General features: G+C 42.0%; 2 protein-coding genes across 6 annotated transcripts in view; both read right to left on the reverse strand.

The window, feature by feature from the left end:
• The window catches only part of TACC1 (transforming acidic coiled-coil containing protein 1), a 119,152-nt gene that overhangs the window by 86,339 nt on the left and 9,388 nt on the right, over positions 1-23,425 (reverse strand). For 2 of the 5 annotated variants that reach the window (XM_035004002.1, XM_035004000.1), the window contains exon 1: positions 3,851-3,958. The exons of 2 other annotated variants lie outside the window; for them this stretch is intronic. In XM_035004002.1, the coding sequence (XP_034859893.1) occupies positions 3,851-3,927 (77 nt within the window). In that variant the 5' untranslated portion in view covers positions 3,928-3,958. Of the gene's footprint in view, positions 1-3,850; positions 3,959-23,425 lie in introns of those variants that run through there. One more of the 5 variants, XM_035004006.1, reaches the window with a different exon arrangement.
• LOC118009955 (60S ribosomal protein L36a-like) lies at positions 10,315-10,736 on the reverse strand. The gene has a single exon (XM_035004007.1). The coding sequence runs from the start codon at positions 10,696-10,698 to the stop codon at positions 10,378-10,380; it is 321 nt and encodes a 106-aa protein (XP_034859898.1). The 5' UTR covers positions 10,699-10,736; the 3' UTR covers positions 10,315-10,377.

Below are 23,425 nucleotides of genomic sequence, written 5' to 3' on the forward strand. Positions count from 1 at the left end.
TCAGTGATTTCAAACATCTCACCAAACTGCCATATTCCCAAACACACGTCCGTCCTCTGGATAGTGCATCTTTCTGGAAAATGTAAATTAACTGAGGAAAAAACAATTAACTCAAAGAAGTTATTGCCTTGCTTCTTCTCTAAGAGGCCTTGCTGAATTAGGACACAAGTCAACCTTCCCTTCAGAAAAGACCCTGCCTTCTTCAAAAATATATATCCCTTGGGGCGCCTGGGTGGCTCAGTCATTAAGCGTCTGCCTTCGGCTCAGGTCATGATCCCAGCGTCCTGGGATCGAGCCCCACATCAGGCTCCCTGCTCTGAGGGAAGCCTGCTTCTCCCTCTCCTACTCCCCCTGCTTGTATTCCCTCTCTCTCTGTGTCTCTCTCTGTCAAATAAATGAAATATTAAAAAATATATATATACATATATATTCCAAAGAGCCCAGCATAGCATCTGGTTTATAGGTGCATTTACATATAAACATTATAATAACTCAGGTATTGAGCCGTCAGCAAGTATCACGCCCTGCACTAATATACACCACTTCAAAAAGTAGTTATGACTACTGTTATTTTAGGTATTTAATTATTTATTTTTTAAAGATTTGTTTGCAAGCCCATGCATGCACACAAGCAGGGCTGGCGGTGGGGGGTGGGGGGAGGTGTTGCAGAGGGAGAGAATCTCAAGCCGACTCTGGGCTTGATCTCACAACCCTGAGATCACCACCTGAGCCAAAATCAAGAGTGGCCACTCAACCGACTGATTCACCCAGGTACCACACGATTATTGCCATTTTAAAGATGTAGAAATTCTGCCCAACCGAAGAATTAAGTGATTATTTTCCGAGGCTTCCCAAACTAAGCCAGCAAGCTATCCAGCTGGAATGCCAACCCAAGTCTGCCTCACTTTGCAGCTTCTGCTCCTAATCACCATATTGTACAGCCTCTCTAAAGAAATGAAGTGAAATTTCCCCTACTTCTTACCAAAGCCAGCAATTTTGTTTCCTTGGGTTTGGGGAAGATAGACAGCTACAATTTTTAATAATAGTGAGCATTATCTTAAAATCGGACATTTCTTCACCCAGACTGTGCACAGGAACTGGGTAAAAAAAAAAAAATCAGACATTTCTTTTCATGTACATCCATACCTCTTTATATTTCACAACAGAGCTCTGCTACGAGAGATTTATCTGGTTAATTTTAGTACTTGATTAAATTATTCTGAAATATAAATTGTGACCATCCTGAAACATAATTTCTCCCTCAAAAGACAAATGTCCGTAGTAATGCTTTCCTTGTGAGATTTTCATGTATTTATTTTTTTAAGGAACAATAGATTTTGAAAACGCAACTAAAAAGGCTTGAGTAGGAGAACTTCCTTGAGGTCAGTGTTATCCACGACAGCCGTATGTCCGGCAGGAAATCTGCAGTCGGGTGACATTAACAATGAATTCCCACTTTCTCAGACCCTGGAGAGACTTGTAGCTTCTACATCCAAGTAAGGCAGGGCTTGGATAAAGGGCATACTTTTAGCTTTTCATATTACAGGCGCGGAATCTCATATTTCTAGTCCTTGACCTGGTGCACGCCAAGTGGTTTGTAGGGTTGACTCCGTAAGCAGAGTCTGCACACTCTGAGACCAAATAATCCTATCACTGCCTACAGGAGTTTCTGTGCTCCTTAATGTATTCAATTGAGTAGGGAAGGGCGTCTCTGGGCTGTATTCCCAGGTGAAGATCAAAGATGGGCTTTTATGTTGATCATATTTAGGCCAGCTTTGTTAAATGTCTAAGGTCCGTGTAAGAACCTCATTGAGAGAGAGATCCTCTATCTACAGCTAAGCCATTGGTTAATCTAACAACTGGGAATCAAATTCCTCACCCTAACCACTGAACCTTACACAGAAAGCACTGAGTTCAGCATGCTATCAGTGAATGACTCCATATTTACTTTCAAATTACACAGTAAACCCTGCCACATGTTCACAAAGATTAAGTAGTCAACTTTTACCCTTGGCTAAAACAATATATTGCTCAGAGATAAAACTGTAACTTGTCTTTCATATATACCCCATCTTATGTCATCTTCAGAACAGCCTGTGAAGTGGACATTGTTTTCACTCCCATTTTACAAATAAGGAAACAGACACAGAGAGGTTAAGGAACAGATAAAAGATCTCCAGCTGTTAAGGAGCAGAGCCTAGAATTAAACCCAGGGCTCTGTGCTTCCAAAACTTTTTTTTTTTAAAGATCTTATTTATTTATTCATGACAGACAGAGAGAGAGAGAGAGAGGCAGAGGGAGAAGCAGGCTCCCCACTGAGCGGGGAGCCCAATGCGGGACTCGATCCCTGGACCCTGGGATCATGACCTGTGCCAAAGGCAGACGCTTAACCATCTGAGCCACCCAGGCGCCCTGTGTTTCCAAAACTCTTAACTTCATCTCAATGTTACACTGCTGCTTGTGTTTGCTTTTTAAAAGGTTAAATTGACTTTGGCAATTTCCTCTTAGTAGGTACTAAGCATTGCTAATTCAGATTCCTCCTTTATTCAGGAAGAATTTAAAAAAGTGAGATGTATTCTGCCAGCCGAGACAGAAGTTGGCTTCCTAAGATAGCCCCCAACTCTCCGGTGGGAGGTAGCTGCTGCAAGAGCTCTGGAGTCAGACAACCTGAGTCCACCACTTTCTAGCTGTGTGACCTTGGACAAGTCACTTAATCTCTCTGTCCTTCAGTTTTCTCATCAGTAAAATGAGGGCAATGATAGAAACTACCTCGATATTCTTGGTGATTAAATAAGAGTATTTAAGTGTTTTGCACATTTTACATGCTGGATAATTCTCAGCCTTCCATATGATCAATAAGCTTCCTGAATTAAGTTTAGTGATCATAAACATCAGGAGGCATTACTAACATTCCTATCATTTGGAAATTCAGAAAGCTACTTTGCCTCAAAAAGACGACCAAAAAGCCCTCCCAGGGCCCAGGCTGCTATATGTGAAGCCTAAATGTATCTTTCTCAAATGAAATAACTTTGTCATTGGCTGAATTAAAATACAGTATGGATCCTCAACATGACCTCACCTCCAAGATACACACACGCTCGAAAATTATTTTAAATTAAAAGCTTAACGATTGTTTGGGTTCTCAAGTAGTTACCAACGCATCCTCTCTGGCGAGAAGCATGGCCACTTCTCAAACCGTGCGGCTAACTTGCTCTAAATCACGTTCTCTAAAAATGTTCCTTCGCAGCTTGCATTTCAGTTACTTGGTGTCCCCAACTGTTGTCGTCCCAGAACAAAAGCCTAATTGCTGCTGCTACAATACAGCCCTTTTTCTGAGATCATCATGAAACCCTCGGAGCAAACAAGAGAGGGAGTTCTTATGAGCAGCAAGCACTGCATCCAAATTCCTGCACTCCGAAAGCCAACACGGGCCAAATACCGGAGACGCGAGCTCCTTTCTAATATCTACACCTCCCTGCAAATAGCTGTCTCGCGAATACTTCAGAGCCCTTTAGGACACGTGTGTTTTCCTGCTTGGACGAGTTCCGGAAAACTCGGGGTCCCCTTCTCCCACCCGCGCAGCGTGAACGGGCGCAGGGCAGCGGCCCCGCCTGGGCGCGACTCTGTCGCGGTGGGGTCGTGGCCGGGCGCCCCGGAGCCCCGCAGGGCCAGGCTCGGAGCGGGACGTCCCACCAGGCCCACCCCGGAGCCCCCGGCCCCCGCGGGCGCGGGCGCGGGCGCGGGCGGGAGCCCCGGCTTCCCAGCCCCCGCGGGACAGGCGCCGTGCGCTCGCAGCCGGGCTGGCACGCAAAACCCCGAACGGCGGCCCCGGGGAGGGCTCGGGACTCACGCGCTCTCTCGGGCTGTCGGGGGCCTGTCCCCGGCCGGTTCCCGGCCCCGCGGGCTCTGAGAGTGCGAGCCTCCCATGGCTCGGAGCTCGGCGCCCCGGCTGCGCCCGCCCGTGCTCTGCGGCGCGCCGGCTCGACCCGGACCCTGGGCGGGGAGGAGGCGGCGGGGCGGGGGAGGAAGGGAGGGGCGGAGGCGCGGAGGCGCGGAGGGGCGGGCGGGTGGTGGGGAGCCCTGCCTCGGGTCCCGGCCGCCGGGAAAGCCGGCTAAAGGGCGTTGCTCGAGACGCCGCCAACTTCGCCGCCAACTGCAGGGCTCGGCCTGCGCCGCGGCCGGGGGGACTCCCGCCCCGGGCGATGCTGAGCGCGCGGCTCCCACCGGGGCCCCGCGATACTGCCGGGGGGCCCGGACCGCGGGCAGCGCACTCCCAGCCGCGAAGTCCCTTGGCGGCGAACGAAAACAGGTGGAGTGGGCGGGAGGCCTGGGCGCACCCCGGGGGCCCCGCGGACGGGGAGCCGTCGCCGTCTGCCCGCACGGCCCGGGGCGGTCGGCAGCGCCTGGGGAGTCCCTGCTCCAGGCTAGAAGGGGAGCGGCTCTGCAGGGAAGCACCGGTAGGGGGCGGGTGTGTGAGTGTGTGGGGGGGAATGTGTGTGTGTCGGTGTGTGTCGGGATGTGTGTGGTGTGTCGGGATGTGTGTGTGTCGGTGTGTGTGTGTGTCGGGATGTGTCAGTGTGTGTGTATCGGGATGTGTGTGTGTCGGGATGTGTGTGTCAGGATATGTGTATCGGTGTGTGTGTCGGGTTGTGTGTGTGTCAGGATGTGTGTGTGTCGGGGTGTGTGTGTCGGGGTGTGTGTGTGTGTGTCGGGGTGTGTGTGTCGGGATGTTGTGTCAGGATGTGTGTGTTGGGGTGTGTGTGTCGGGGTGTGTGTGTGTGTGTGTGTGTGTGTGTGTCGGGATCCCGAGACCGCGGCTGCCTTTCCAGGCGGCCTCCCCACCGCAGCTTCTCCTGAGAGTGAGGCCAGGGCTGAGCTGTGGAGAAAAATGGATTTATCCCGGTTCTGCCCCCGACTAGCTGAGTGACTTGGGACTAATTACTTCACCCTCCGCGAGTCTTGTTTTCTTCATCTGTAAAACGAGGGAGTATGTTCATTTTTACCTCTAATGACCCTTCTGGTTCTGACATTCAGTTTGGAATGAATTCTCTTCCAAACTCTGTCTTAGGGAAAAATGTACCCTATCCCTCCCATTGCACCTGTGATCCACCTAATGCTACGCCTAATAAATCCCTTTGCAGAATATTCATGCCCTTTCTCACCCATTCCCATCTCCTGCATCCCTCCTCTTCAGCCATCTCTCCTCCATCCCACTGTTTGTTTTGGTTTGGTTTTAAACAAAGATTGGAATGCCCTTTTCTGCTAATACCTATTTATCCTTCCAGACCAACTCAGACCTCCCTTCTGGAACACTATCCTGTATCCCGATAGTATATATTTTTTGTTATAGCCTGTCTCTTTCATTAGAATATAAATTCTGCAAAGACAGGGAATTGTTTGGTATTCCCTGCTCCCCCAATATTGCCTGGTGCGTAGTAGATACTAATAATTGTCGATAAATGCATGTTATCGTTTTCCTCCCCAAAGTTCCTACACCATATGTTAATTCCTCTAACATGGCACTTACCAATCTTATTTTGTAATTATTTCTTTACTTGTCTATCTTTCCACTAGAATATGAGTTCTATAATGACAAGAATACCTTCTTATCTCTATGCAAGCTTAGTGCCTGGCACAGTGCCTGTATCCTACCTTACATACAATAAATATTTGCTGAATGAATGAATGAATGAATGAATGAATGAATGAATGAATGAGCCTATGGCAAAGCACACAGAATGGCGCTCAACCTTAACTTCGTTCTTGACTGGAAGCTTTAGGCAATAAAGACGTATGTGCCTACATTTTAATGTTTCCAGAAAGGGTGGGAAAACTCACAATGGAAACTTCTATTTACAACGGATCCTTTTTTATGTGGAATTTTGACTTCCTGTTTATACATTATCTTTACTCTCCCCTAGCCAGAGAGTTCCTAGAGTTCAGGATGCTGCCACATTGTAGGCATATACAGGCAGAGTATTTGGGGATGGGAAAATAAACACTAATTAGTAAAAGTGTAGTGAGGCTGGGAACTGAGATTGTGTGGGAAGGATTTCAAAAAGCTGAAGAAAAGTTGACTCTTGGCAGATGATTTTTAAAAAATGCTCACATTCTTCACACATTCTGTCTGGAATACTTTGGTAATGTGATTGAAGTGCCATTGATAATGCAGACATAACCCTGTCAGAGCCATGCTCCCTTTCAGAGGAACACTCAGCCTCTCCTAGTGAGAAAGGTCTTTATTCCCAGCGGATCATTCCAAGGGAAAAATGGGAGGGGAAGCAACAGGAGAGGAGGGGAAGAAGGGGAAAGTTTTCTTCTTACTGGGTAGACAAGATGGGTTATCGGGGAAAGTTTTATTATTATTAGTGGAGAAAGGCACAGGGTAATATCACTAAAATTGTTGAAAAGAAGGAAAAAAGTGAAGCCCACACCCCATTGTGATGCAGAGAAACCAAGACAATGAGGAGAAAAAAAGTCTGCAAAATAATGAGGAAGTTTGGCTATAGGGGGCCAAAGAGTATCTCTGCATAGATACCTGTGTTTACTGGTTTGCCTGCCTTGGCCGGTACAGAGACATGGGCAGCTGGGGCTCCAGACCCAGAGGAGTGAAGACAGTGAAGGAGAAGTCTTATCTTTGGGAAGTAAACTTATGAGGGCTTTTCAGGGAAAATGCCCAGGATAGACCTGAAAGACCCAAATAACCCTCTTCCCCCCAATGTATAATGATTGGCCCTTCACATGGAAGCAGAGCCAAGTTCTGTTTCCCCATCTCAGAGACTGGCTGCAGATCTCCAACAAAGGAATAGGCTCTGGGATATCTACAAATCCTCTGCTTAATGTTTCTTGGTTTAAAATCCTTCTGGCTTTTTATATTTCAACTAGAACGCAGCATTTAAAAGCTCAGCATTGCTAATGAAGATACAGAATTATTACCATGCAATCACAAGTCCTTCTCTGAGGAAAATTATTAAAGAAATGGAACCACCTCCTCTCCCTCAGTGTGGTTCTGCAGTTGTGCGCTCAAAGGCCAGCTATAAGTTGTGGATGATGCTGCTGTCATCTGACCCATTGTCTTACCCAAGTAAGGCCAGTTCTGGGGCTCAGAACTCTTCACGCAGCTGAGGAGTTGTCCTTCAAGAGGAAGGCAGGAGGATGACAGCTGGATACCACTTGTGATTGCATTTGATACGGAATAAAGGGAGAACAGAACCTTCTGACTGTTTTAGGGTGTCCTGTAGTTTCTGCCTAAAGCGACCAAAGAAGGAGAAGAAAGGAAAGCGAGGAGGGAGGCAGCCCGCATTTTGCTGTCCCTGGGCAGCGGGCTGCTGAACATGATGGCCAGCAGGGATCAAAGGAGATATATGGCCTGTGATGGAATCTTGGAGGGGTAGTATTTGATATCCAGTGTTAAGGTTTCCATTTTGCATTATAATTCTGTCAGTCGGCATTTTTTAAACATTGAACAAATAGTAAAGAAAGAAAATTTAAGGAATGGAAATTGATGATTGCCCCCTATATTGCAAAATACACTCATCAGTGTCAAACCCTACCCCTAGAATGCTCCTTAGGCTCCCTAGAAGGATGAGAGCTAGCATTTAGTAGATACTGGGGGCTTTGCTTGGTGGTTGATGAAAGTAACCACATTTCGTCCTTATAACACAAGGAAATGATAACAACAGTAGCTAACAGTTTTTTGAGTACTTTTTATATGCCAGATTGTCCTAAGTGCTTTAGATTTATTAATTCATTTAATGTCCATTACAGTGTTTATAGGCACTTTAATATCCTCAATTTACAAATGAGTAAAGTGAAGCATGGAAAGGTTCAACATGCCCAAGGCCACACAGCTACAAAATAGCAGAGCTAGGAATAGAATCCAGGCAGGTTAGCTCCAGAGTTATAACACAGAGTTTGGTCTCTGTGCTGTATTTCCTTAATTTTTACACTGTGCACTATTTTAAGAGGAAGAAACTGAGGTTTAGAGAGGTAAGTGGTATATCCAGTATTTAAACCCAGTTCTGTTTTGATCACAAAGCTTATGTTCAACATGGATTTTTTCCCCCCCAGCAATCGTGCCAAATGAGTATTACCCTTCATAGTAGCCATCCTGGGAAATTACATGCTTATTATCTCAGAGCTGCACCACCTTTCCTTTTGGGAAGTTATTGAAATGCTAATTCATAAGCCAAAAGGATAAAATTAGGTTTACTACACATTGTTAGTAAAGGCCACATATTGTTACTGCAAGAGCCACATATTTTTCTTGAAATTAGGTAGCATAAGTGCTCCAATATTGTTCTTTTTCTAAATAGTTTTAGCTATTCTCGGTTCTTTGTCTTCTCATATAAGGTTTAAAATAAATTTGTAAATTTCTTTTTTTTTTTTTTAAGATTTTTTATTTATTTTTTGACAGAGAGAGACACAGTGAGAGAGGGAACACAAGCAGGGAGAGTGGGAGAGGAGAAGCAGGCTTCCTGCAGAGCAGGGAACCCAATGCAGGGATCGATTCCAGGACCCTGGGATCATGACCTGAGTCGAAGGCAGATGTTTAATGACTGAGCCACCCAGGCACCCCAATTTGTAAATTTCTTTAAAAAAAAAACCTTGTCTGAATTTATTGAATCTATTGACTTACTGAATCTATTGACTAATTTGAGGAGGACTGCTAGTTTAACAACATTGAGACTTCTGATCCATGAACATGGCATAGCTCTATTTATGGAGATCTTGAATTTCCCATAATGTTTTGTCATTTTCAGCCTATAGGTCTTGCACATCTTTTGCTAAATTTATTCCTAAATGTTTATGCTATGTTTAAATATTTTTTACAGATTCTATTTATCCATTTGAGAGAGAGAGCATGAATGGTGAGGAGGGGCAAAGGGAGAAGGAGAAGCAGACTCCCCGCTCAGCAGGGAGCCCCATGTGGGGCTTGATCCTAGGACCCTGGGATCATGACCAGAGCCAAAGGCAGATGCTTAACTGACTGAGCCACCCAGGTGCCCCTTTATGCTATTTTAAATGGAGAAATAAAATTGATTATTGTATATTTTATCCTGCAACCTTGCTAAGTTCATTATTACTTCTAATAGTTTTTTGTGTGTGGATTCCTTAGGGTTTTCTGTATGTCACTTGCAAATAAAGACAGTTTTACTTCTTCCTTTATACTCTGTATACTCTGTATACCAGGGCCTAGCACTGGCTTGGTACTTCCATACAATATTAAAGAAAAGTGGTTAGAGCTAACATCTTAGCCTTTTCCCTGGTCTTAGGTGGCAAGCACTGAATCCTTCACATCGTAGCATGACATTAGCTGTCATCTCTTGTAGAATGCCTTAACCATGTTGGGAAGTTTGCTTTTATTCATAATTTGCTGAGTTTTTTTTTTAATGATAAAAAGGTATTGAATTTCAAAAAATGCTATTTCTGTACTTATTAAATGTTCATATTATTTTCCTCCTATATTCTATTAATTTGTTGAATTACACTGATTGATTTTTAGATGTCAAGCCAAACTTGCATTGCCCCTTGAGTAGCATATAATCTTTTTATATGCTGCTAGATTTGATTTGATAATAGGTTGTTGAGGACTTTTACATTTATATTCATGAGGGCTATTGATCTGTAGTTTTTTTTCTTTAGATGTTTTCAACTGGTTTTGGAATCAGGATAATACTGACATCATAAAATGAGTTGGAAAGTGTTTCTTCCTCCTTTATTTTCTGGAAGAGTTTTCGTAGGATTGGTATTATTTCTTCTTTAAATGTTTGATAGAATTCACCAGTGAAGCCATCTGAGCCAGAAGTTTTCTTTGTCAGAATGTTTTTAAATGCCAAATTTCATTTCTTTGTCAGAAGGCTGTTCAAGCATTCTGTTTCTTCTTGAGTCAGCTTTGTAATTTGTCTTTCCCAGAATGTGTCCATTGCACCTAAATGTTCACATTTAATGGCATAAAGATGCTCATACTAATAATAATGGAGTATTTGGGGTGCCTGGGTGGCACCTCAGTTGGTTGGGCATCTGATTCTTGGTTTCAGCTCAGGTCATGATCTCATGGGTAGTGAGATTGAGCCCAGAGTCAGACTCTGTGCTCAGCAGAAAGTCTGCATGAAGACTCTCTCCCTTTGCCCCTCCCCCACTCTCTCTCGCAAATAAATATTAAATAAGTCTTTTAAAAACTTTAAAAATAATAATGGAGTGTTCTCCTTTTAATGTCTGAAGGATCTGTAATGGAGTGCTCTCTTTCATTACTGATATGGCAATTTCTTATTTTTTTTCTTGGTCAGGTGGGATTGAGATTTATCAATTTTTTTTTTTGAAGTGAACATAACCTCAAGATTTTATTGTCTTCATAATAGTAAAAAAATATGAGGCTTAGAACTGGATCACTTGGCCCTTTCTCTTCTTATCTCCTCCCAGTTCAAAATGCTTGCATCTCTTAGTAGCCAGCATTCTCTTAGATCTGCAATTGGGCTCAACACATTCAAGCCTCAGCACAATCTTCTTTGTAGTTTTAGCCTTTTTCTGGAAAATTGGCTTAGTCTGCCCACCATAGCCACTCTGCTTCCTATCATAACGCCGCTTTCCCTGGGCATAAAGAGAATCTTTGCCCTTCTTGTACTGTGTCACTTTGTGGGGCTGGTGCTTGCCACACTTCTTGCAGAAAGTCCGGCGGGTTTTAGGAACGTTCACCATGTTTGCGGGAGCGCTATCGGCATGGAAAGGAGATTTATCAATTTTATTAGTTTTTTCAAATGACCAGCTTTTGGTTTTATTAATTTTCCCTTTTTTTTTTCCTGTTCTCTATTTCATTGATTTCTGTCTTATCTTTATTATTTCCTTCCTTCTGATTGCTTTGGGTTTAATTTGCTTCTTTTTCTAGTTTTTAAAGGTGGAAACTTAGGTGGAAAAGTGGAAAATTGATTTGAGAGCTTTCTTCTTTTATCTTATAGGCATTCAAAGCTATAACTTATTTCCCTCTAGCATATCCCACAAATTTTGATACGTTATATTTTTATTATCATTCAGTACAAAATATTTGCTAATCTCTTGTAATTTCTTCTTCAACCTATTAAATATTTAAAGTGTTTAGTTTCCAAATATTTATCATTTTCCTAGTTATCTCACTGTTCTTAGTTTCTAATTTAATTTAATTGTGGTCAGAGAACAAATTTAAAATTTACTGAGACTTATTTATGGTCTAGAATATGGTCTAAAGGCGCGTGGGTGGCTCAGTTGGTTGGGCGTCTGCCTTCGGTTCAGGTCATGATCCCAGGATCCTGGGATCGAGCCCTGCATCGGGCTCCCTGCTCGGCGGGGAGCCTGCTTCTCCCTCTCCCTTTGGCCCTCTCCCTGCTTGTGTGCGCTCTTTCTCTCTGTCAAATAAATAAATAAAATCTTAAAAAAAATATATGGTCTATCCTGGTAAACATATTATATGCACTTGAAAAGAATGTGCATTTTACTGTTCTTGGGTGAAGTGTTCTATAAATATCAATTAGGTCAAGGTGGTTGATAATATTGTTAACATTTTCTATCTTTGCTGATTTTTGTTTGTTTACTCTATCAATTTTTGGGAGACATTATAATCTCCAGTTTTGATTACATATTTCTTCCTTTAATTCTGTCAATTTTTGCTTCATATATTTTGAAGCTGTTATTGAGCGCTGGCAAATTTGCGATTTTCATGCCGCCTTGACTAACTAAAATTTTCATTATTCTGAAGTGCCCTTCTTTATCTTTGGTAACACATTTTGTTTAGAAATCTATTTTGTTTGTTACTAATATAGCCACTCCAGCCTTCTTGTGCTTACTCTTTACATGATATATCATTTTCTATCCATCTATTTTTGATCTATCTCTGTCTTTATATTTAAAGTATGTCTATGTGTTCTTTTAAGTAGACATTAATTTTTAGAGCAGTTTTCAGTCCACGGTTAAACTGAGCAGAAAGTATAGAGAGTTCCCATGTACCCCTGCCCCCAAACGCACACACCGTCCCCATTGCCAACACCGCACACCGCAGTGGTACATATGTTACAACCAACGCTGACATCATCGCCACCTGAAGTCCATAGTTTACATTAGGATTCACACTTGGGATTGTACATTCTATGAGTTTTAACAAACATATAATAACATGTATCCACCACTGTAGTATCATGCAGAATAGTTTCAATCCTCTAAAAACCTGCTGTGTTCTGCCTATTCATCCTCCCCCACCCCATTCCCTGGCAATCAGATATTTTTACTGTTTTTGTAGTTTTGCCTTCTCCAGAATGTCATAATAGAATCAAACAGTATGTAGCCTTTCAGACTGGCTTGTCTCATTTAGTAATATGCATTTAAGTTTCCTCCATGTCTTTTTGGTGGCTTGATAACTCAATTCTTTTCAACCCTAATATTCCTTGTCTGGATGTACCACAGTTTATCCATTCCCCTACTAAAGGACATCTTGGTTATTTTGGGAATTTTTGGCAATTATGAATAAAGCTGCTTTAAACATCATGTGAAGATTTTTGTTTGTACAAAAGTTTTTAACTAATTTGGGCAAATACCAAGGAATGTAATTGCTGGATCATATGGTTTATTTGTAAGAAACCACCAAACTATCTTCCAAAGGGGCTGTACCATTTTGCACTCCTACCAGCACTGGATGAGAGTTCCTGTTATCCACATCCTCACCAGTATTTAGTGTCACTAGTGTCTGAATCTTTGCCATTGTAATAGGTGAGCAGTCGTATCCCTTTGTTTTAATTTGTAGACTCCTGATGACACATGATGTGGCACATCTTTCATATGTTTATTTGCCATATATATATATATATATGATTTTATTTATTTATTTGACACAGAGAGAGAGGGAGAGGGAGAAGCAGACTCCCCACTGAGCAGGGAGCCCAATGCGGGGCTCAATCCCAGGACCCTGGGATCATGACCTGAGCCAAGGGCAGATGCTCAACCGACTGAGCCACCTAGGTACCCCTATATATATCTTTTTCACTGAGGTGTTACATTTGGCTTTTTAATCCATTTAAAAATAATCATCAATTTTAGTCTTTTGATTGGAGTGTTTAGGTTATAAACATTTAATGTAATTACTGATATGGTTGGGTTGGGTTCTATCATTTTATTTTAAAGATTTTATTTATTTGACAGAGAGAGAGAAAGAGAGAGAGAGAGTGTACAAGCAGGAGAGTGGCAGGCAGAGGGAGAAGCAGACTCTTGGCTGAGCAGGGAGCCCAACTCGGGGCTTGACCCCAGGACCCTGGGATCGTGACTTGAGCCAAAGGCAGGTGCTTAACTCACTGAGCCACCCAGGTGCCGTGGTTCTATCATTTTATATTTTTGTTTTCTACTTTTCTCTCCTGACATTTACTTCTCCATTTCCCATTTCCTGCCTTTTAAAAAATATTACTTTAATATTTTATAAATTATTCCATTTTTGTTTTATTGATGGCTTTTTAGCTACAGTGTTTACATTTTTATTTCAGCGGTTGACCTATAAATTATAAAATACATCCTTAACTTTCCATAGCCCATTTAAAGTTAATAATGTACTTCTTCATCTAGAGATGAAAAGTGCAATTTCTGAAAAAAATTCAACAGATTGACTTAACTACCAAATGGATGTGTTAAATGAAAGAATAATAAACTTTAAGGTAGAGCAACCAAAATTACTCAAGCTCATACCACACCAGAATCTACTTCCATTTCCTCTTCAGTACCTTCCGGTAGTCACTTTACATATGATGTCCAGGTTTTAGAGTTATTTTCTGCAAGAATTGTCACAATACCCAGAATGGTCCATAATATCCAGAGGTAGAAGCCTGTATATTATTTTTATGCTTTATCACCCACCTTACTCATCACAGTTGTCCTGAGTGACCCCAGTTTCAAAAATCAAATCCACCTCCACAGGATAAAGACTCATCTAGAATACTGAGAATAATTTGGTATGTGCCCTGAAGACAATTTTAAGGGCATTGAGCAATGGAAGCATAATTGCACTAAGTCTGTAATATCTTAAGGTGACAGAGACTAATATTCCATAATATCTGTTTTTCTCTTCTCTCTTAGTAAAACAAACAAAAAAAATCCTGACTTTTAGCTATTATGGATAATAGCTACATTTCCCAGACTGGCCATGTAACTAAGTTTTGGTCAATGGGATAAAAATAAAAGTGCCAAGTTCAACTTATATGAAGTATCATTAATGGGAGGTACTATGGGCTGAATGTTTGTGTCTCCCTCAAATTCATGTGTTGAATAATCACCAAGAGTGATGGTATTAGGAGATGGAACATTTGGGGAGGGCTTAAATCATGAGGGTGGAGCCCTCATGAATGAGATTGGTGCCCTTATAAAAGAGGCTCCAGAGAGATTCCTTGCCCCTTCCCCCATTTGAGGACAATAGCTAGAAAGCACTGGCTATGAACCTGGAAGAGAGCCCTCACCTTTGCTGGCACACTGATCTTGGACTTTCAGCCTCCAAAACTGTGAGAAATACATGTATAAGCTACACATTCTGTGGTATTTTGTTATAGCAGCCCAAAAAGACTAAGATAGATGGTGAGCCCTTTTTGGCTCTTTCTTTCCCCTGCCGGCTGGAATGTAGATGGGATAGCTCAGTTCATGCAGCCATACTTCTTGAGGTTGAAGGAGCCTGGATCCATGACACCATGGAGCCCCTAAGTCTGCCCTACAGACCTTTTATGTGAAAGAAAAAATAAACTTACATATTGCTTAACCACTATTATTTTGGATTTCTGAAAAACTCAGCCAAAGCAAATCCTGATTATATTATGGTCATTAAATTACGGAGAAAAAACGTCCTATTATCTTGTAGTTGAACCATCTGTACTGGAAGAATGGTATTACTGAGTGACCCTGCCAGCAATCATCCCACCTACTCTTTAGATAAAGAGTGTGTATAAATTAGGGGCACCTGGGTGGCTTAGTCGCTTGAGCGTCCAATTCTTGGTGTCATCTCAAGTCATGATCTCAGGGTTGTGAGATCGAGCTCCGAGAAGGGCTCCACGCTCAGCGCAGTTTCTGCTTGTACTCCTCCCTCGCTCCTCCCCTGATCTCTTTCTCTCTCTCAAATAAATTAATAAAATCTTAAAAAAAAACAACAAACCCTAACCCTAATACATCCCAGGGCTGAAGTATAGTTCCTGCTGAATGTGTCCATAAAATCTACCCCCAGCCATCATTCCACCCATGCAAATCTATGCTCTATTCCAAATAAACTTTCTCCAATTGAATGTTTCCATTCTCTTCTCCCTCAGTCCTGCCCTGAGTGATTCATTCATTTATGCATTCATTCATTCATTCACTCATTCATTCAGCAGATACACCCAGACACCTACCTTGATGTCTATCTTACTCTGAATTCATCTTGGCAAAAGTGTTGCAGAACTTGAGAGTTGCCTGAGACCAGCCGTCAGCCTCACAATGACCCTGTTGACCCTAATTCCGCCTCACATTATTGTCATGGCGCTGCCTAAATTCAACAAAAAGTCAAAACTAAGAGACTGATTTCTAGAAAAGAGCTGGAAGGGACCTAAGAGGTCACCTAGTTCCAGCTTTTTTTATTAATATGAGTGAACCAAGGCCCTGACACACTTGAGACTTGCCCAGGGTTACAGAGTGCCAAAGCTGCAACCAGGACTCAGATTTCCCCACCCGGCCCAGCCCTCTGTTCTTTCCTCCCTTCTTACTTCCTTCATTCACACTTAATCCAAATACAAAGATTACATATCTATTACTTTGATTAGAAAATACGAACATTTTACTTTAAAAACCATCCCAGTTATACTCAGTGTCAAAGAAAGAAATTACCTTTGGTGATTTGTCTTTGAATTTATTCTCAGTTTACCCTGAAGAGTGAACATGCCAGCAACCCAGACCAGGACCTTTGCTCTGACTGGAGCCCTTAGGACTGAAAAAAATTAAGTCAGGTGAAAGTCACATGCTTATTTACAAGGTAGCTTTTCAGTGCAAGTTTCCAGCCAAACGCCTCCTGCCTAAGGCTAATTCTCAGAAATTCCTCTACGGTTCCACCACTCTGTGTATGACTGTTGTGTTACACTTTGTGCTAGTGAAGCTGACTTCTGGCGCGCGCACACACACACCCACACACACAGTCTTTGTTCCCCTCATTTAAGGTGATACAACCGTCATCCATAATAAGTGGGCAGTTTCCAGAAGAAATCCTGTGCTTCAGACCTGTGATTCTGCCCTCCTACTGTGGGAATGGCTGCCAAGTCCACAATTTCAGTCTGTATTCTCCAGGAGAGCAATGAAAGCATTTAAAACAACAACAACAAAACTTCTTTGGTTTTTTATTTCATTTACTTGTCATTTCTATTCCTACATAATGGTTCCGGGACGATATCTTTTGTGTGCTTTCTATTGATTGATCGATTGATTGATTTCTATTGATTTTGTTTTTAAAGCAGGATATTTTTTGTGCCCTGGCCTTGTCTTCAGAGACAGAACCTGCCTATAATTCAAACATCCTCAGTAACCTCAAGTGTCTTCTTGGAACATTAACTCTTGGTACTTTTTTGGGTCTCATCTAACTCAGGGGTAGAGACCTAGAGCAGCCTTTGGGTATTTATTTTTAAGTAATCTCTACATCTAACATGGGGCTCAAGCTCACAACCCTGAGGTCAAGAGTTGCATGCTCTACCAACAGAACCAGCCAGGCGCCCCAACCTTTGGTGCTTAAACATGGATTCCAACCCACTGCCTGGTGCTGAGGGTTGGAGAATAGGGAGAGTATATTGTATTTCTACTCTCTGACCCAGCAGGCTCCAACGTTAGTCATTGCACCAAGAAATGAAAAAGCAGGTAGAAAAAAACAGAAAGTTGGCAAGAGTCCTGAGGGCTAGGTTCAAGGAAGTGCTCAAACTTGAGAGCATTAAATTTGGAATTAAAAAATCAATATGATGGTTCATTGAATCAAAATAACAGCATAAATATAAAAACAAAACAAAACACTATCGTTTTCTGGCTGGGCAAATCAGCAGGCTGTGTGGAGCCTAAGAATGTTGCAAAGCAGAAGCAGACATTCAAAGGAAATCTCTAAAGACAGACAAAGTAAATATAAAATGTTTTTTGGCTTAAAAGATAAGACTGTCCTTAGAGGGCATGTCAGGACCTTAATTATTTACCTTAGGACATTTGTGAGCCAGCCAGAGCTGCCAAGTTACAAGAATAAAACAGGCTTTTCACCATAAGCAAGATAAATACAAAGATTAAGTGCAGGTGGAACCAAACCTCAGAGCCACCCTTTCCTCAAGCAGTCTCAAAGTCTTCCACATTCCAACAGAGAAAGACCAGAATTGCACTGCAATGATTCTGAACCTGCAGGTGAAAATCCAGGGCTACCCATGGGAGTTAGGATGGAAGAAAATAAAAATATGACACCTTACCAGATGTAGTATGTGCACTGATCAGCAGGGAGTGCTCTTGTTGACCTTTTTCCGTGCTCCAGGGAGGGGTGGTATCAGACCAGGATTTGCTTTGGGTAGCCTTAGTTTTGAATTTTTCAACTTTCTTGCCTGGGCTCACAAGTTATTTTTTATCTGTATTCAACTCCGTGATCCACATGGCTATTGATACTATAACCATTTTTTTGAGCATCTGGGATCCAAAAGGTGTGGGCGGCATAAGTGGAAGCTATAGACTCCATCATTTGGGTCCTCTGCCCCTCCATGAATAGTCCCTGGGAGGAAGGGACTGATCCTACCACAAGGACTGAACAGGGCATGAGACGGTCATTGCAAGAAGGGAAACAGAGGCTTGAGCAAAGTGGAATGAATGTGAGAAACATAATACCTGGATTGCCTGGTCAAAGCATACTGAGGACAGTCATAGGGCCGAAGAGCTAAAAGGGGCCAACGGGATCATCTGATTCCAAATCCCACCTGATTCAGAATTCCTCTGATTGAGAATTGTGACCAATGGTCAGCCAACCTCTGCTTGCAATATTCAGAGATAGTTTTGGCAGGCGAAGAATTGCAGCACTCAGATCCCTTTCCAAGAAAGGACTTAGCAACCCAGCTTCAAGGAATGTGGTTAACTGATAACCTCCAGCTGTTAGTGCCTTCAGGGTCCGCCTCAGCTTTTCAATCTTCTCTGGGAGTCCCCGGCCAAAGGCTGAGCAAAGTGGTGGCATAAAGACCTGACCATTTCTGCCCAACAGGGCACTCCTCTTAGTGGATAATGTTTGCTTTGGAGCTCTTCATTGGCCTGGCAGAGACTTAGTCACAACTACAGTCTGAAGGCTCTCCTGCCCAATCTTGCTTTCTCTCCTGTCCAAGTGTTACACCTCAGTAAGCCTTAATACATGAAGCACAGGGAATTTTTTTTAGAGCATGAGCTATTCCTTTTATATATATATATATATATATTTTTTTTTTAAATTAAGTAAACTCTACCCACAACGTGGGGCTTAAACTCATGACCCTGAAACTAAGAGTTGCATGCTCTACTGACTGAGCCAGCCTGGGCATAAACTATTCTTTACGATACTGTAATGGTGGAAACATGACACTACACGTTTGTCAAACCCATAGAATTTTACAGCACAAAAAGTGAACCTTAATGTAATGCATTAAAGAAGAATCACTTAGGAGGTGAGGGGATTCCAGGATGGAATGCAGACTAACAAAACAATCTAACTGTATTACAAATATACGAAACACCTGTACTTGAAGGGGTTGGGGGGAAAGGTGCTGACCTAAGTAACTCTGGGAACAGGTGGAGTCTGTAAGACTAATGGCCATTAAACTACACATAAGCACTGTATTCTGGCTGATAAAGTTGTTTCCCACAGGAGCACACGTTCACAATTCTAATAACACTATACATGTATATTGCAATTGAACGATGAAGTAAATGGATGGCAGATGGTGGGAGCCAGCTTTCTTGGCTGAAGTGAGAAGTTACAGGTAAGCAAAGGGAGGTCTAGAAAGAGCCATGTGGTAATAAATCAGAGTTGGAGACATCAATATGAATCCATGTTTTGTTCCATAAAGATTCAGATGGTTACATATAGAAATATTTATAAATATGTGTATATACCCAGGTTAGTATACACACATATATCTTGCTCTATCAGCTGACAGGGCATAAAATCAATAGCTCCTCAGTAGCAATAAGCATATATAGCACCCAGAGCTTGGTTTTCAATTCCTTTCTCCAATAAAAGGAACCAGGACTACTTGGAGAAATGGGTGATTCTAGGACTGGGGCAAGAAATATACAAGGTGATCCTGGAGCTTCATACAGTGCCAGAAAGTAAAAAAGTGCTCAAGAAAGAAACAAACACAACATCAAAACCCACACTGATAGAGGTATAACATAGGGACACAGAAGCCAACTGAAAGAGTTCCCGATGGCCAAAGTTGGAACAAGTTGAGAAATGAAATAACAAATTAGTGTTGGATTATAACCTGAAGTATGAAATAATTACACATAAGTTTCTACAATATAAGTAAATGATTTAACAAATAAATGAATGAAGAGACAAATGTTCCATGAAGAAAAATTCCAAATAACTTGTGTAGATACTCCAATCTCAATGAGGGAATGCTTAACTCTCCACTCCTTAAGCATGGGTGGTGCATAGTGGCTTCCTTCCAAAGAGTACCGTATGGAAAGAGGAAAAAAGAGTCACTTTACAGTGGAGAAATCCGACAAACACTGCTTCAGCCATGTGATCAAGGTAAACACCAGTCGTGATAAGTCATGTTGACAGTATGTGTCCTTTTTTTTTTTTAAAGATTTTATTTATTTATTTATTTGCCAGAGAGAGAGAGTGAGCACACAAGCAGGGGGAGCGGCAGGCAGAGGGAGAAGCAGGCTTCCCGCTGAGCAAGGAGCTGATGCAGGACTCAATCCCAGGACCCTGGGATTATGACCTGAGCTGAAGGCAGACGCTTAACCAACTGAGCCACCCAGGCATCCCAGACAGTATGTATCCTTGATATGATGCAAGGAAACAGTACTTTACTTCTGTGGTTTTCCTTCTAAGAACCCATAACCACAGTATAATTGTGAGAACAACATAAAACAAATTCCAATTGAGACATTTTACAAAATACAGGATCAACGGTCCTCAAAACTTTCCGGGTTGTCAAAAACAAGGAAATCTGAGAAACTGTCAAACTAAAAGTAACCAGAGGAGTTATAACTACTAAATGCAATAAGGCACCCAGGGTGGGATCTGGAACAGAAAGAGGACATTAGGTAAAAACTAAAGAAATTAAATAAAGTATGGACTTCAGTTAATAATAATGTATCAATATTGGTTCATTAATTGTGATATATGTACCACACAAATATTAAATGTTAATTACAGGGGATTCTGTATGTGGGTTATGTTGGAACACTCTATACTATCTTCATAATTTTTCTGTAAATCTAAAACTGTTGTAAAATGAAAAGGTTGTTTGGTTTTTTTTAAAGATTTTATTTATTTCTTTGACAGAGAGAGACACAGACAGAGAGGGAACACCAGCATAGGGAGTGGGAGAGGGAGAAGCAGGCTTCCTGCCGAGCAGGGAGCCTGATGCGGGGCTCGATCCCAGGACCCCGGGATCATGACCTGAGCTGAAGGCAGACACTTAATGACTGAGCCACCCAGGCGCCCTGAAAAGGTTGTTTTTAAAAACACTCCCTTATATTGTTAAAACTAACTTTCTTATATTTAGCTAACATCTGCCTGCCAAGAGTCTTTACCACCTTGAGTGATGTTTGATGATCCTCTGCCTGGAATCCCTCCTACCCTAGATCTTCATGTGGCTGCCTTTATTGTCATTCAGGACTCAACTCAAACATCACCGCCTCAGTGAGGGTGCTTCCAACTACTCAGTCTGAAGAGGCATCTCCTAATCCCCAACCCTATTGTCTTATCTTGTCTTGGTTTCTTCTGAAATTATTTTTATTTTTATGTATCGTCTTATAACCACCCCCACATGAGGCCCAGAACCTCATGATTCTTGCCCACAGCAATCTTCGCAAGTACCTAGAAAACAGTCTGGAAATACAGAGAACACTCAAGGAGATTTATTAGTTGAATGAACAAATGAAAAAATTGGTCTGCTTTCTTCGACATGATCGTTCTTTGAACATATGGACTTGCATGCCTCCAAGTTTTCTTTACTTCGAGCTGGAAACCTCTAGATTCTTCACATGTTTCTCACTTAACATAGGCCTCTGGTACCGGATGATGATACGGTAGTAATAAAGTTATGTATTTATTTATTTATTTATTTAGTGCTTTATCATATACTGTGCGCTGTGGTAAGTAAGCACTTTTAAAACAGCTTCTCTTTTATCCGCACAAAATTTATGCTCTATAAGTCAGGCATTGTTGGATGATGTCTGGAATGTCATTATCCTCCTTAAAAATGGCCCCAGATCTGGACTCTACCGATGAAATACATTCTGGACAAAAGAACTATTGCCTTCTCTGATGTCTTTGTCCATCAACATGACCTATTTGGGGGATAGGTTGGCTTAAGCAGCAGTGAAGCCATGCTTTTACTGCTGTCCTCTGCCAGTGGTCATCACACTGGTCTGTGATGAGATAAGGAGCTTGTGGCAGACTGTAAACCGTCCATATCACTAAGGACACTGTTCAGTTCAGCTGGTTTGTTTTTCACAGCAAGACCTTCTCAATGAAGGAAGCTGTGTGTTGGTTTCTAGTCTGACACCAGCTCTTCATCTTGTTGTGGACTGCCTCTCTGAATAGCACTGATCTCAGCCACAATTCTTAGCATTGTTTTCTTATTCTGTGTCATAACAGACTCAATATTTAGTTCATTCCTGCTGCCAACCAACTTTGAGCAAACGACTCGGTAGAAATCCTACAAAGAATACTCAAAGATTGCCCAGAAGGAGGGCAGTTGGTGAGAAAATGTGAGAAGAAGGTGAGAAGGTGGCATAGTGGAGAAGTCCTTAGACTGAGTCCTATGACCTCTAGTTTAGTCCTGGATCTGTCATTCGCCAGCTGTGGGTAGGAAAATTCTCTCCAGGTCTCATTTCCCTCATCTGTGAAAGAAGGTGATGGAGGTAGGTAAATTCTTTCAGTTTTTGTGCTCTAGGTTTTAACTCCTTGAGTCAAATGACTTCCACATACTAAATGTCCCTAGGCTGAGCCTTTCCACAACTTGTGTGTCCCCATCACATCTGCCACCATTTTGTTTCCCACAAAGTTTTGCCTGCTGACGACACAACCGGCTTCAGAACAGGAACGTCACAGTGCTATCCAGCAGCCAGGCCCAAAGATAAGGGAATTAGAGTCTAGGGGCTGAAAGGCATCTTCAGCAATATGTGTCTCCCAATGATTGAGCAATGCTTTTGTCAAACATAGAGGTATCAATAAATGCATGCCATCAGATTTTTTCTGGAGGTTTCTGGTACTGCATATAAAGGGCTTGAAAGTTACTACTCTGTCCTAACAGCAAGTAAAAAGCTGAACAGACTGAAAAATCAACAACTCTTCTTGGATCTGTAGGAGAGGGATTGACATCAGACAAACCACTCCACCCAAGATTGGAGAGACCGACAGGTGAGTACAGAAAGTCATTGCTTACCAGAACAGAGATTCATAAGCAGAACCACCATGGAAATAATTTGGATATTGAGAAATTGATTCTAAAGTTTAAATGGAGAGGCAAAAGACCCAGAATGGTCAACACAATTTTGAAGGACAGGAACTAAATTGTAGGACTGACACTACCCAACTTCAAGACTTACTATAAAGCTACAGTACTCAAGACAGTGTGGTACTGGTGAAAGAATGGACAAATAAATCAATGGAACAGAACAGAGAGCACAGAAATAGACCCATCTACAAATAGACCCATATACGTTCAGTCAAAGGAGCAAAGGCAAGACAATGGAGCAAAGATAGTCTTTTCCAACAAAAAGAAATAAAAGGCATCCAAATTGGCAAAGAAGAAGTCAAACTCTCACTCTTTGCAGATGATATGATACTTTATGTGGAAAACCCAAAAGACTCCACCCCAAAACTGCTAGAACTCATATAGGAATTCAGTAAAGTGGCAGGATATAAAATCAATGCACAGAAATCAGTGGCATTTCTATACACCAACAACAAGACAGAAGAAAGAGAAATTAAGGAGTCGATCCTATTTACAATTGCACCCCAAACCACAAGATACCTAGGAATACATCTAACCAAAGAGGCAAAGAATCTGTACTCAGAAAACTATAGAATACTCATGAAAGAAATTGAGGAAGACACAAAGAAATGGAAAAATGTTCCATGCTCATGGATTGGAAGAACAAATATTGTGAAGATGTCCATGCTACCTTGAGTAATCTACACATTTAATGCAATCCCTATCAAAATACCATCAACTTTTTCAAAGAAATGGAA

This window comes from Mirounga leonina, unplaced genomic scaffold (assembly GCF_011800145.1).
Source record: "Mirounga leonina isolate KUSES-001 unplaced genomic scaffold, KU_Mleo_1.0 Mir_128, whole genome shotgun sequence".
NCBI lineage: Eukaryota > Metazoa > Chordata > Mammalia > Carnivora > Phocidae > Mirounga > Mirounga leonina.